We start from the raw sequence: 13612 nt of genomic DNA on the forward strand, positions 1-13612 counted from the left end.
GCATTACCTCTGTAGCTTTGGAGTTAACCCTGAGTAATTCCTTGTGTTACTGCCCAGCAATTTTTTCCATCCTTCCCAACTGATTCATGTTGGCTGCATGGATTCAGGTGTGCCTTTGGTCTCTGAATTATCCTGAATTCAGCCAAATAACAGTAAAATAATAAATTCAGTGTGCCTGCTGCTGGCTTGTTTGCCAAGGTGCCAGCAGAAATCATGCTGAGGCAGCACAAAAGCTCAAGAAATTTATCCTAAACACATTTTGATGCCATGGCTGCTCCTACAGAAAGTGTAATGCCATATTTTGTGTCATGGCAAATCATTCTGCATATACTCAAGCAGTTCCATTAATTGCCTTCATGTGAAGGGTTGGGTTGCAGCAGGAGTTAATGTGTTCCTTCTGCAAGCAGGAAAAACATTCATTTCACACTGCAGATGCCTCTGGATGGAATTATAAACATACCCTTGGTATCATTCACACTGAGCATTGTCAGAGATGTTTCCTCCCTTGTTTATTCCTTGTTTGTCCTTTGCTGCAGGCCCCCCCCACAGTGGGAAGACTGCTTTAGCAGCAAAAATAGCAGAGGAATCCAACTTCCCCTTTATCAAGATCTGCTCTCCTGATAAGATGATTGGGTTTTCTGAGACAGCCAAGTGCCAGGCCATGAAGAAGGTAAGTGTGTGTCACCCCCTGTGCCTGGTGACAGCCCAGTTCTGGGTTCTCTCCTGCAGGGAAAGGTGAATTATCCTTGGGATGGTTTTCTGCTCTTTCTAGGTCTGGAAATCCTGCATTTATACATATTTATTTATAAGGTTGAATGTATCATAGAATTGTGGAATGGATTGGGTTGGGAGGCCACCCAGTGCCACCCCTGCCATGGCAGGGACACCTTCCACTGTCCCAGGTGGCTCCAATCCCTGTCCAACCTGGCCTTGGGCACTGCCAGGGATCCAGGGGCAGCCCAGCTGTGCCAGGTCCCCTCACCCTCACAGGGAAGAATTTCTAATTCCCAATATCTCACCTAACGCATTCCTTCCTGTCCTGTCACACCAGACTCCTGTCCCAATGTTTTTGTGGCATTGAGTGTCTCAATTCTCAATTCTGGCGTGAGATCCTGCCAAACTGCAGCAGAACAGATCTGGGCTGACCAGGGCTGGAGCTCTGCCTGTGGATGGGGAGCCAGGAAGGGCTTAGGGCTGCACCTGGGGAGGGCAGATCCTGCCTGAGTGGGACTGGGACCTGCTCTGAGGTGGGGTTTTTATTGAAACACGAGGTTTAACAACCTGGGCACCCAGGGTATATGAATGAGTGGAACATTTTCATTTCCTGGAAATGGTACTGAATGTGAACTGAATGTTACTCTGATCACATTGGTGCAGAGCTGTAGAGTTTGTAAGGGAAGTAAAGTTCTTAGGAGAAGCGGTGGAGATCCAGTTTGTGACTTGGGTTCCAAAAGGAGCCTTTGGATTCACTGGAATCAGGGTTTGCTGGAAGCAAACCTGCTGTCCTTAGTGCTGCCTCCTGCTCACACCCAGAGCTGCTCCAGGAAGAGTGAGTGGGCTGAGATCCAGCCCTGGGTCAGTCCCTTCTCCCTGCAGGGCTGTTCTGGGGCTGAGATCCAGCCCTGGGTCAGTCCCTTCTCCCTGCAGGGCTGCTCTGCACAGTGCCCAGTAGCCTGAGGAGAAAAGCTTCACAGCTGTGTCACAGCTGGGCAGGTTCTGTGTGTGTGTGTCACATTATCAGTGTTGCCCCAGCTCCTAAAACACAGGAATGGTGCTGGTTTCTCCCTGGATTACAGTGAGCCTCAGGGCAGTAAATGAATAAATAAACCAAATTTGTGGAGATGGCAGTGGTTTACTGCCTGCAGGGAGCCTGATCCCTCATTCCCCACCTGTTTCATTCTCAGATTATTCCTCTCAGTGCTGCTGTGTTCAGCTGAACCCACATCAGCAGGCCCAGCTGTGGCTGTCCCAGTCCTGTGGCTGAGGTTTAACTCTGAGATATTTCACTGTGTTTCAGATCTTTGATGATGCCTACAAGTCCCAGCTCAGCTGTGTTGTTGTGGACGACATTGAGCGACTTTTAGGTGAGTCAGGAGGAGGGAGAGCTGTGCTGGCTGCTGCAGAAATATTGATGCATTTGCAATATTGAAACATTGCAAACTGGAAATTATCTGGAACCATTTATTGCAGGAGCATTGAACTGTTTTTGCTGCAGTGAAATGGATTAAATATGCACCTGCTCCATGGATATTAAAATGAATTTTTCCTTTCAGATTATGTCCCAATTGGACCTCGATTTTCCAACCTGGTTTTGCAAGCCCTTCTGGTGCTGCTGAAGAAAGCCCCACCTCAGGTAAGGCAGGGATGGGACAGTGGGAGCTGTCCCTGTCCCTGTTCCTGCAGGAATGGGCAGTGGGAGCTGATCCTGCAGGGATGGACATTGGGAGCTGTCTCTGTCCCTGTCCCTGTCCCTGTCCCTGTCCCTGTCCCTGTCCCTGCAGGAATGGGCAGTGGGAGCTGATCCTGCAGGGATGGACATTGGGAGCTGTCCCTGTCCCTGTCCCTGTCCCTGCAGGAATGGACAGTGGGAGCTGTCCCTGTCCCTGTTCCTGTTCCTGCAGGAATGGACAGTGGGAGCTGTCCCTGTCCCTGTCCCTGCAGGAATGGGCAGTGGAAGCTGATCCTGCAGGGATGGACATTGGGAGCTGTCCCTGTCCCTGTCCCTGTCCCTGCAGGAATGGGCAGTGGGAGCTCTGTGGCTGCCTCAGAGCTGCCAGTGCTGTTAATGCTTTGTCTGAATCAGCCACTTTAATCCCAGCCTGCTGCTCCTCATTCACTTGGACATTTCTAGGATAACCACAAGGGATTCAGCTTGAAATATCTGATTACTGGGGGCTGGATCTTCTGCTCTTAGTCCTAAAAATACTGATTGAGGAAAGGAGTTTAACCTTCACCATGTTAAGCTGAATTGTGCCAGCCCTGGCTCAGCCATGTGCTCCCTCCCTATTTATAGATCGAGTTCTGTGTAATCTGTGATTGTGCTTGTCAGGGGTTTAATTTGCTCTTAACTTGAAATGATCAGGTGTTAATTACAGTGATTGAGGGGAGCTTAAGATCTTGTCTCTCGTGCTGATCCTGTCTGTTTGCACTTTGTGGCTTGATGAGATTTAGGAGCATCACAAGTGCTGAGGGTTCTGCAGCTCCTTTCTTGTTTGCCATTTTCCTGTCCTTCACTGCCTTTCTGCTCTGTGTGTCAGAGATCTGCATGAATAAATAACATCCTAACAAGAACACCTTGAAAGTTGGTGTCAGGAAAAAGCACAGAAGCTCAGTGTGGGTGAAGTCAGTTTTTTTGTCATGTTTAATATCCTGGCACAGGAGTGTGTGTGTGTTGTTTTCATTAGAGAGTTTGGTGAAAAGACCTTTCAAATCCAGCACTTTGAACTAAATTGTAATGCCACAGGCCTGTGTGAGTGTCAGCCTGGGAGAACAAAGATTTTCTCAGTTTCTAGGCCATGTGAAGCCTGTAACACAACAGCATCCAAATTCTATCTCATGCTTGCAGCAGCACAGCCATTCCTGGTCCCCTCATCTCCTGTAATCTCTGACCTGCTGTTCCCAAAAATCGGTGGGGAAAACAGAACTTGATTTCAAATGAACTTAAAGTATTAAATTGTCCATTTGCCCATTGCATCCTGGATGTGTGCTGCTGCTGTCTGCATGAGAGCATCCTTCAGTCAGGTAACACCTGCAGCAGAGGGCTCAGCTCTGGGCTCATCCCTTTTCTAGAAGGCAGAAGGGCAGGACCACACCTGTGTTCTGTCCCTCTGTCAGCACAGAGGGATCCCGGGCTCCAAATTGAGGCATTTTGCCTAAAAATGGACAGGATTAATCCAGGCCTAAGGCTGTGCCTGTGTGTGATCTCTGGTGATGGAAGAACTGGGCTGGAAGTGCCCTGGTTGTGAATGTGACACCAAATGATCTCAAGCTGTTCCTCCTTCCTTGGTGGTTTACTCCCATGTTCTGCCTGATTTTTGGGAGTTTGGCTTGAATGCTGATTTTCTGTGGGCTGAACACGTGGCACATTGCCTTCACCATGGCTGCTGTAGAAATTAGGGATGGAAAAAGTGAATTTTATGAAAAAGGGACTGCATGATCAACACATGAACCCTGTGCTGTGTGCTGTGGGATGACCCTGGGATCCTGGAACAGAACAAATCTCAGGAAATCATCACAGAGGAGCTGGCTGAGGGCAGCTTTTTCAGTTTCCTGCCCTTTGGGTGGCACCTGGGGCTCACACAGGCTGCAGCTCACAGATGTTTGCCAAGTTTGCACTTGTTGCAGAGATTTGTGCTCAGCAGGTTTGAAATGCCCTGGGGGCTGGGAGACTCTGCCTTGACAGCCAATATTATGGTGGCTTAAGCCATAAATTGTTGGAGGGTAGAGAGGAGTGAGTTTGCTGAGGAAATGTCACTGGTTGATTGATCATGTGGAGTTTTTTTGCTTTTTTTTTTCTTTTTTAAGTGTCCATTGTTGGCTTTGTGGGAATCAGGACTTTGGGCTGCCCTGCTCTGGCAATTCTGGCTCTTCCTGGTGTGTTTGTAGTGAATTGCCTGGCATAGCCATGGCATGTGGGGATCTTGGGCATTTAAAAACCCACAGCTGTGTGTAAGAAATTGAGTTGTGCAGGGAAAGCTTTTTCTGCTGTGACACTTTACTGTAAAAATGTTGGATCTGGACACAAAGACTCTTTGGGCGTTTTGAACTCGGGTAAGGAACCCATGATGGAAATAATCCTGAGGGTTAGTCAAGACCTAACCCTTAGGAAATAATCCTGAGGGTTGATCAACACCTTCCAAATCCCCTCTGAGATTACAGGGTGCCTTGAGGAGCAGTTTTTTTTTTGGAGGGAATGGCTGATATCAGGGGTTACTGGAATTTGGGATGCAGATACAGGCTCTAAGTGCATCAGTGGCACTGACCTGCATGGGGACAAAGCACTTTGGGTTTCTGTGGGATTGGGATCATGGTTCAGCATCATTCCATGTAAAAATGATGTGCTGAGAGGAATTCTTGAGGGGACAATGCCTTTTACCCTTTGCTTCACTTGTGGGGGCACCTGAAATTCTGAGCTGATTTCAAAGAATCTTTGGATTGAGGGGGATCTTACAGCCAATCTCATTCCACCCCTGCACTTCCAGGGATCCAGGGCTTCTCTGGGAATTCTATTGCAGAAAATGGAAGAATTTCCTTCCAATATCCATCTGTCCCTGCTGTTCCCCCTTGTCCTGTCACCACTGCTGTGGCCCAGATTATGAATTCGCTGGGGTGTCACACGTCACTTGCAGGGATATTCTTGATGTGCAGGCAGCTCCCTGCCATCACTGCAGGCTCTGTGTGGAAGAGAAGCATTTCTGGGATGAAATGTTATTAATTATGCATCGAGGTGCGTGTCTCTGTTGAATTGAAGCTGCCTCCCAGGCTCCACTCTTCCTCCCAGGCTGCATTATTGGAACGTGGTGTGGGAAGGGCAAACACTTGCAGGTTCTGGTTTTCTTTTGAGGGTAAACACTTTAGGCTTTAAATAAACCAGAAACCACTCTGAGCTTGCTTTAAATTGCCAGTCACAGCTCCTGCTTGTGGTTCCACTCAGCAGTGTTAAATAGTGCTATCTGTTACTGCTGCTTCAAGAGGGCTGAAAACCATTGCATTTTGTTCAGCATCTTTTTTTTTAAACCAATTAAAAATCTTTTCTGCAGTGCCTTGAAGAGGAGAAAATAAACCCACGTTCTCCTGGGTCTTTAATTCAATCAAGTTGTGCAGGAGCAGGGACTGGGGGATGGAAAGGCTGAAAAGGGCTGGCTCAGCAGGGAGCCAGGCAGCAGAAAAAGCCTTCCCTGAGAACTGAGCAGCAGCAGCTCCCAGGGCCGGGGCTGCTTCATCTACATGCACAGTCACACGGGGCCTGCAGGCTCTGCCCAGCCCCAGAGAGGTTTCACATGTGCCTCCCTGCTGCTTCCAACAATCGGCCTGCGGGGAGGGAGGGAGGCACCTCGGCATCCCCAGCGGGCTGGGCAGGCTCAGGGAATGTGTGCCGGGCAGGGAGCCCTCCAGGAGACACCCACTGCCCTTGGGGCTGCCCCTTGAGCCCCCAGCCCCTTCCCTCCAGGGGACACCCAGTGCCCCTGGGCCCCCTTCCTTCCAGGGACACCCGCTCCTGGGGCTGCCCTTTCTGTTGATCCCAGAGCCCCAACCCTTTCCTCCAAGGGACACCCACTCCTGGGGCTACCCTTGAGCCCCCAGCTCCACTTGCAAAGTCAGATTCATGCATGGGGATGTGCTTCCATCACTCCCAGAGCCCCCAACCCTTCTCCTTGAAGGGAGATCCTCTCCTGGGGCTGCTTTTCCACTGCCCTCAGAGCCCCCAGCCCCTTCCCTCAAAGGGAACCCTCTCCTGGGGTTGCCATTCCGTCACTCCCCGAGCCCCCAGCCCCACTTGAAAAGTCAGATTCATGCCTGGGGATGTCCTTCCATCACTCCCAGAGTCCCTAGCCCTTCTCTTGAAAGGAAACCCACTCCTGAAGCTGTCCTTCCACTGCTCCCCAGCCCCTTTTCTTACTGGGACACGAGGCTTTGGAAGTTACAGGGGGATAATCTTGTTTGATGCAATCCCAGAAGCATTCCTGATCCCACATCACTCTGGGTGAACTGGAAGCAATTCCAGTCACCGGTGATGTTACTTTTTTGTGCACAAACCTGGGGAATTGTGGAGGAATTCCCACGACCCCAAACACAAGGATAAAGGTGTACAAGGGTCCTGAGCAGCTGGTGGGTGACAGAGGCACCTCAGTGTCACCAGGGCCTGGTTCCAGCAGAGCTCAGGCTCCCCTGGCCTGGGGCTGGCTGGATTTGCTGAAATTCTGTACTTGGGGACTCCACTGAGTGTTGAGGCTGCTCTCAGCAGGGTCTGTAACTGTGTCATGGTCTGGTTGCCCCTGGCAGGGATGTGGGGAAGGGGAATCCATCCTGGAAAATTTAGTTGGTTCCAGAGGCTTCTTCAAGCCCCACAATTGTGTGCATGAGAGCATCCTTCAGTCAGGTAAAACCCTGCAGCAGAGGGCTCATCCTCTTCTAGAAGCACAGAGGGATCCTGGGCTCCAAATTGGGGCATTTTGCTTAAAAATGGACAGGATTAATCCAGCCTAAGGTTGTGCCTGTGTGTGATCTCTGGTGATGGAAGAACTGGGCTGGAAGTGCCCTGGTTGTGAATGTGACACCAAATGATCTCAAGCTGTTCCTCCTTCCTTGGTGGTTTACTCCCATGTTCTGCCTGATTTTTGGGAGTTTGGCTTGAATGCTGATTTTCTGTGGGCTGAACACGTGGCACATTGCCTTCACCATGGCTGCTGTGGAAATGAAGGAGGAAAAAAGTGAATTTTTCTGAAAATGGGACTGCATGATCAGTACATGAACCCTGTGCTGTGTGCTGTGGGATGACCCTGGGATTCTGGAACAGAACAAATCTCAGGAAATCATCACAGAGGAGCTGGCTGAGGGCAGCTTTTTCACTTTGCTGGCTTTCCTTGCTCCCTCCATAATTCCTAGGGCAGGCAGTGCTGCCCTGGGGGTTCTCACTTGTTTATTGGGTTTCTGAAATTTAGAGGAGCTCAAGGGACTCCTGCCCTGTCAGGTCACTGTGGCTGCTTTCCAGGGGTCAGGTTTAAAGCAGGGAGTTGAAGGCATGGCTTCTTTTGAGGAAAACAGGGAAAAATCAGGATCTTTTGGGTGGAGCTGTTAGAAATTGGAAGCACTTTTGAGGAGTAGCCATCTGTTCTGAGGAGCTCCCAGCCACGTCAGTGGTTCAGGGACCTGGGAATAGATTTTAACAGAGCTATCTAAAAATTGCTGATGGATCTGCCCTCTGGAAACTCATCCTGGTGCTTTTCAACCTTGTTAAACCTTTCCATTCTTAGCAATGTGCGTGCCTGAGTCCAGCTGAGCTGTTGGTGAGAGCAAACCCCCTTTATTTCAGTTTATTTGATAGTTGAGATTCCTTCTTGTGCTCCCTGGTTTCTGTAGTGATGAGCAGCAGTCTCTGCCTCATCCCCTCTACACCAGCTATGAATTTAAAAACCTCTCTTGTTTTTACCAAGGATCTATTTTGGGAAGTTATTCCCTATTTCTGACCTTTCTCTGATTTCTCCAACTAAACAGAATCACAGAAACATGGAATGGGTTGGGTTGGGTTGGGAGGGACCTTAAAGCCACAGTGCCACCCCCAGGGACACCTTCCACTGTCCCAGGTGATTCCAAACCCTGTCCAACCTGGCCTTGGACACTGCCAGGGATCCAGGGGCTGCCCCAGCTGCTCTGGGCACCCTGTGCCAGGGCCTGCCCACCCTCCCAGGGAAGGATTTATCCCAATATCTCATCCATTTCTGCCTTCTGGCAGTGGGAATCCATTTCCCCTTGTCCCCAGGCCCTTCCCTTCTCCAGGTGAACACCCCCAGCTCAGAAATGATGGATTTGAAGTTGGATTTGGAACATGAAGGAACTCCTGGATCCACATGGCACAATGATGATCCTGTTTTCTTCTTTTTCCTGTTCTAAATCTGTCCCAGTGGTCACACACAGAGTGAGACTGAGCTGCTGTTCCCACAGAATTCCCACAGGGAGCAATGCCAGTGGTTCCCTCAGTGTTTTTAGAGCCCTTTCTGTGTGTGCTGCCACCAGTCTTGCTGCCTTTGGGTGCAGCTGGCTCAGGGTGGCACTGCCCAGGTTAGCAGTGAACTGATTCTTTTCTGAACTGATGCTTTAGGGATTTTTTTTTGGGGGGTGAGTCCAGAGGGTGGGCAGCTTTCCTGGGAGGAGGAATGTGTCATCTGGGCAAGGAAAGGCTGAGAGTGACATCAGTCATGGACACCTGAAGTGCCAGCAGGTAAAACCCCCCTCACTGTGGCATTCCTGTGTCCTTTCCTGGTGAAACTCCAAGCTAAATTCCATTTTTATTGTAATCAGGCACAGATTTCATTAATGTCTGAGGGCAGCATCCCTCAGGCAGCCTCTCTGAGGAAGTTATCCCTTGATTGATGCCTGATCAGTGTGCCAGGCTCTGTACACATGCTGGGAGCTAAATTTGGGGAACAGACACTGCCTGGGTGCAGCTGAGCAGTTTTTTCCCCTCTTAGATGCTCATAGTTCATGGGGAACTGTTATTAACACAGCCCCTTGCCCAACTGTTCAGGATTTTCAGAGTTCTATCCAGTAATGAACAAGTTTTTAGGAGAACCACTTGTGGTCCTCACTGTCTTGTGAAGCAGACAGGTCTGAGTGTTCCAGCACTTGCAGGAGGGGTTGTTCTGTGTTTTGGAGGTCTCAGCTCTGGTCAGGAATCTCTCCTTGGCTTCCTCTGTGCCCTGGTACCTCAGCTGTGTGGCAGTGAAGCTGTTTGGGGATCCTGGGCAGTGCCCAGGGCAGCACCCTCAAGGTGGGCACTGGGCATTCCCTTCACTCCTGAGCTCACCAAACTCCTTGGACAGCAAAAAATGGAGGTCCTTGGCCACCTCTAGATGGGCACTGGACATTCCCTTCACTCCTGAAGCCTCAGCCAAATTTTTGAGGGGGTTCCTTGGCCAGCCAGGCCCTCCCAACCCATATGCATTGGGATAGAAAAGGGACTGATGATCCTGCCTGACAATCCAGCTATCAGCCAATATTGATCAGTGTCCAAACCTGCACAGGGCAATTCAAATAGCAATGGGAAGGGCTCTGCAAGGTCAACAAACAGCAGTGGATTTGCATTTGCAGCTGTTTTCCACAATTTGCTCTGTTATTCATAATTTGGACTCTGTGCACTCTGCATTGGGAATTGGAGCTTGCTGGAGTGGAACTGGCCTGGACAGCTACAGGGGGAACTCAGGGACTCACAGCAGCCTCTGCTCAACAGCCTGAGCTGGAAATCCACTGGAACTGCCTGTGCAGGAGCAGGGAGTTCACTGTACCCACAGATTCCTGAAGACAGGCCGTTCCCCGGAGAAGTCATTTGTAATTCAGCTTTTGGGAGTGGGAGTTTGCTCAGGCTTTTAAATTTAATGAGGATCCAGCTATTTATAAAGCTGGGTTCAGAAGGAGCTGGGAGTGTGGTGGGGCTTTGTGTACCACAACTCCTGGACCCTGTTGGTGGCATTGCTCGGAGAGCTGATCCTGTCTCCTGTGGCTGCTCTTGGCCCCTTCAGTTACTGACACATTTAATCCCATTAACTTTGTTTGAAGTGGGGTTTTAAATGGCCATTTATCATTTGTAGTTAGCTGAACCTTCCCCAGGCTGGTTCTCTGCAGGTTTTCCTCTCCTCACTGTGGCTCCTTTGCCTGCACAGGGTCGGAAGCTCCTCATCATTGGCACCACGAGCCGCAAGGACGTCCTGCAGGAGATGGAGATGCTGAATGCCTTCAGCACCACCATCCACGTGCCCAACATTGCCACAGGGGAGCAGCTCATGGAGGCTTTAGAGGTGAGCAAAAGTTCAAGGATGACAAAAGATTCCAAACTTGAGGGATTTTGCAGTAGCTGTGTCTGGTAACTCCATCCCGCTTGTCATCGTGTCATAACAGAGCAGCTCTGAGGTTTTAAATTTGCTTCTTAATGAATTAAATTTAGGCAAAATTAGAGAACAGTAGGTCTGGGGAAGGGTTTGGGGTTTGGATTAAAACATTCCAAGGGCAGGGAAGTGGGTAATGAGTATAATTGGGGCACTTAAACTGAATGTGCCCAGAGGGTGCTCTGGTGGATTGGAACAGCATCAACTGAAGGTGTTTGGTGCTGAGGAATTATAAGTTCTTTATAAATTCCTGTCTTCAGTGCCCTAGTGGGAGTTGTAGTGAATACTGAAGGCTGTTAAAATAAACTGAACAGGCAAATCTTTGGCAAACTTGTCCCAGTGTTGATGTCACCAAAGCCTCAGAGACGCAGAGACACACCTGAGACACTCCTGCAGCAGGTGTGGAAACTCCCTGTGGCTTGAACCATTGTTTCCTTGTAGACCCTGGTCTGGAGAAGACCTGGAGTACAGCATAAAAGCACAGCACTAACTGTTGGATAAGGGATATTATGGAAAAAACCATGAGGGAATTAAATATTTTGTTTTTGTGTGTTTTGCCTTGTCTAAGATACATTGCAACAAATTTTCCCTCTTAGCTACTAAATGCTTCTAGCTTCCCATTGCCTTTGGCCCAAGGTAGGTACCGTTATTGCTGCTCTCAGCCTTCTGTTGTTGATTTTTTAAACTGATTTTCCCCCCAGCTCCTGGGTAACTTCAAAGACAAGGAGCGCAGCACGATTGCTCAGAACGTCAAAGGGAAGCCAGTGTGGATCGGGATCAAGAAGCTGCTGATGCTGATAGAAATGTCCTTACAGGTAGGAATGGCTCTGGGAGGAAGGACTGAGCTCCTAGAGCACTCCTGGAGGTTCCCTTCTCTGCAGAGCCCTGGTGCTGGTGGCAGCTTTTGCATTGGTTTCATTTGGAAAAGAGATGCAGTGAGGGGAAATGTTCAGAACAAAGAAATCACCACAGCTTGGTCCACAGAGATCTGTAAATCCCCTCCTCGTGCCCATGGGCTGTTCAGAGCTGCACTTACAGAGCATCTGGCTATGGGAGGGGTTGGATTAACTCATCTTTCATGGAATTTCTTTTCTCCACCCAGCATGCTAAGATTGCAGATAGCAATCACCTCAGGTTTTTTGTTTTTTTTTTTTTTTTTTTAAAGAAGAAGGTGCCTATGCAGGTGTATGTGCTCTTTCCCTGAAGAAGATAAATCTGTCAGGCTGTTCAGCTGCTCTTCTCTTTATTTACCACTTTCAGCACTTTAAAGAAAATAATTGCAGAGGGTAAGAACTATGCAGCTCTGAGCCCTCCCCCGCAGCAGCACCCATGCCTGGAGCTCCTGCTCATGCTGACACGGGCTGAGGGTGCAGCCCTAATCCTGCCCTGACATCCCAGTGCTCCCCCAGCCCCCCCTCTGCTCCCATCAAGTGGATTTAGTGCAGCTGAGTGAGCTGTTCTCAGATCTCCCTCTCAGAAGTGAAGAGACTTGTAGCTGAGAGCTCAGAGCCGTGTACCCCTCTGTTCACTCCTCACAATTCTGTTAAAACTTGCTCAGCTCTGAGGATATGCTCTGACTGCATGTCACCTCAGGGAATAAAGTCATTTATCTAGATTACTTTTTCCTCTTCTTCCTTGGCTTTTAATTCCATACCTGGAGGCAAGTCAGTAAGTCATTGCTCACATGTATGAAATGGATTTAAGGGGTGCTGCCCTTCAGGGGCTGCCCTGCTCCCTGAGCCCTGACAATGGCTCCCTTCTTCTGACTCAGGACATGCTCTTGTGCTGCTTTCTCCTGAAGTGCTGGTTCTTTTCAAAGCTGAAGGTGGAGGTTCTGTAAATCATGGGCAGTTCTGAGGTGGCAATGCTGACCCAGCCCTGTGCCCATTCCTGGGGACAGTTCTGGGCACCACAGTGTCATAGGGATGGAAAGGAACTAGAGACTGTCCAAAGGAGGGAGCTGAGGGTGAGGAAGGGTCTGGAGGGGCCAGAGGAGGAACAGCTGAGGTCCCTTGTTCAGCTGGAGCCGAGTGAGGGCAGAGCTCAGTGGGGCTGCAGCTCCAATCTCTGCTCTGGGACAGGGACAGGAGCCAGGCAATGGCTGGAGCTGGGCATGGGGGATTTAGGTTGGATATTAGGGAAAGGTTCTTGCCCCAGAGGGTGCTGGGCAGGGAATGGTCCCATCCCTGAGGCTGCCAGCGCTCCAGGAGGGTTGGACACCACTCCCAGGGATGGGATTTTGGGGTGTCTGTGCAGTTCCAGGGTTGGGCTGGATGATCCCTGTGGGTCCCTTCCCACTGAGGATGTTCCATGATCCTGTGACCAGTGACACAGAATCCTCACTCTGCTGAGGCTGTGCAGCCAAGCTCTGGGGTTTCAATTTTTCCAGCAGACCATTGTTCTGTAGGTGAGTGCAGGACCAGCCAGGCAGAGCTGGGACTATGCCTGTCACTCTGATATTTTATCAAAAATCCCTTTGCCAGGATTTCTTCTCCTGGGAAGCTGGGAACCCTTCAGATTCTCCATGTTTTGCTCCTCTGGGATGTGATTTGGAGAAGTGTTTACCCAGCATGTGAATTGTTTTTAATTAATGGCCAATCATAGCCAGCTGGGTCGGACTCTCTGAGTCAGTCATGAGTTTTTATTATTCATTCTTGTTAAACCTTCTGATGACTCCTTTCTCTTTCTTTAGTATAGTTTTAAAATATAATATAATATTATATAACATAATATGATATAATATGATATGGTATAATATATGATATAATATGATATGGTATAATATATGATATAATATGATATGGTATAATATATGATATAATATAATATAATATCATATATCATAATGTATAATATAATAATATATAATATAATAATATATGATATAATAATATATAATAATATATAATATAATATATCAGCCTTCTTAGAACTTGGAGTCAGTTCTCATCTCTCACCTCATCCTGGGGACCTCACAACACCACATGTGCCCTTTCCCACACACTGAACATCAC

The 13612-nt window shown here is 49.0% G+C and overlaps 1 protein-coding gene across 2 annotated transcripts in view; it reads left to right on the forward strand.

The window, feature by feature from the left end:
- NSF (N-ethylmaleimide sensitive factor, vesicle fusing ATPase) overlaps nucleotides 1-13612 on the forward strand; it is a 73092-nt gene that overhangs the window by 55133 nt on the left and 4347 nt on the right. For both annotated transcript variants that reach the window (XM_058820436.1, XM_058820435.1), the window contains exons 15-19: nucleotides 537-670; nucleotides 2018-2084; nucleotides 2274-2353; nucleotides 10377-10511; nucleotides 11300-11413. In XM_058820436.1, coding sequence (XP_058676419.1) covers nucleotides 537-670; nucleotides 2018-2084; nucleotides 2274-2353; nucleotides 10377-10511; nucleotides 11300-11413 — 530 coding nt within the window. The remainder of the gene's footprint in view (nucleotides 1-536; nucleotides 671-2017; nucleotides 2085-2273; nucleotides 2354-10376; nucleotides 10512-11299; nucleotides 11414-13612) is intronic.

Source organism: Ammospiza caudacuta, chromosome 27 (genome assembly GCF_027887145.1).
Source record: "Ammospiza caudacuta isolate bAmmCau1 chromosome 27, bAmmCau1.pri, whole genome shotgun sequence".
In the NCBI taxonomy this organism is placed as follows: Eukaryota; Metazoa; Chordata; class Aves; order Passeriformes; family Passerellidae; genus Ammospiza; species Ammospiza caudacuta.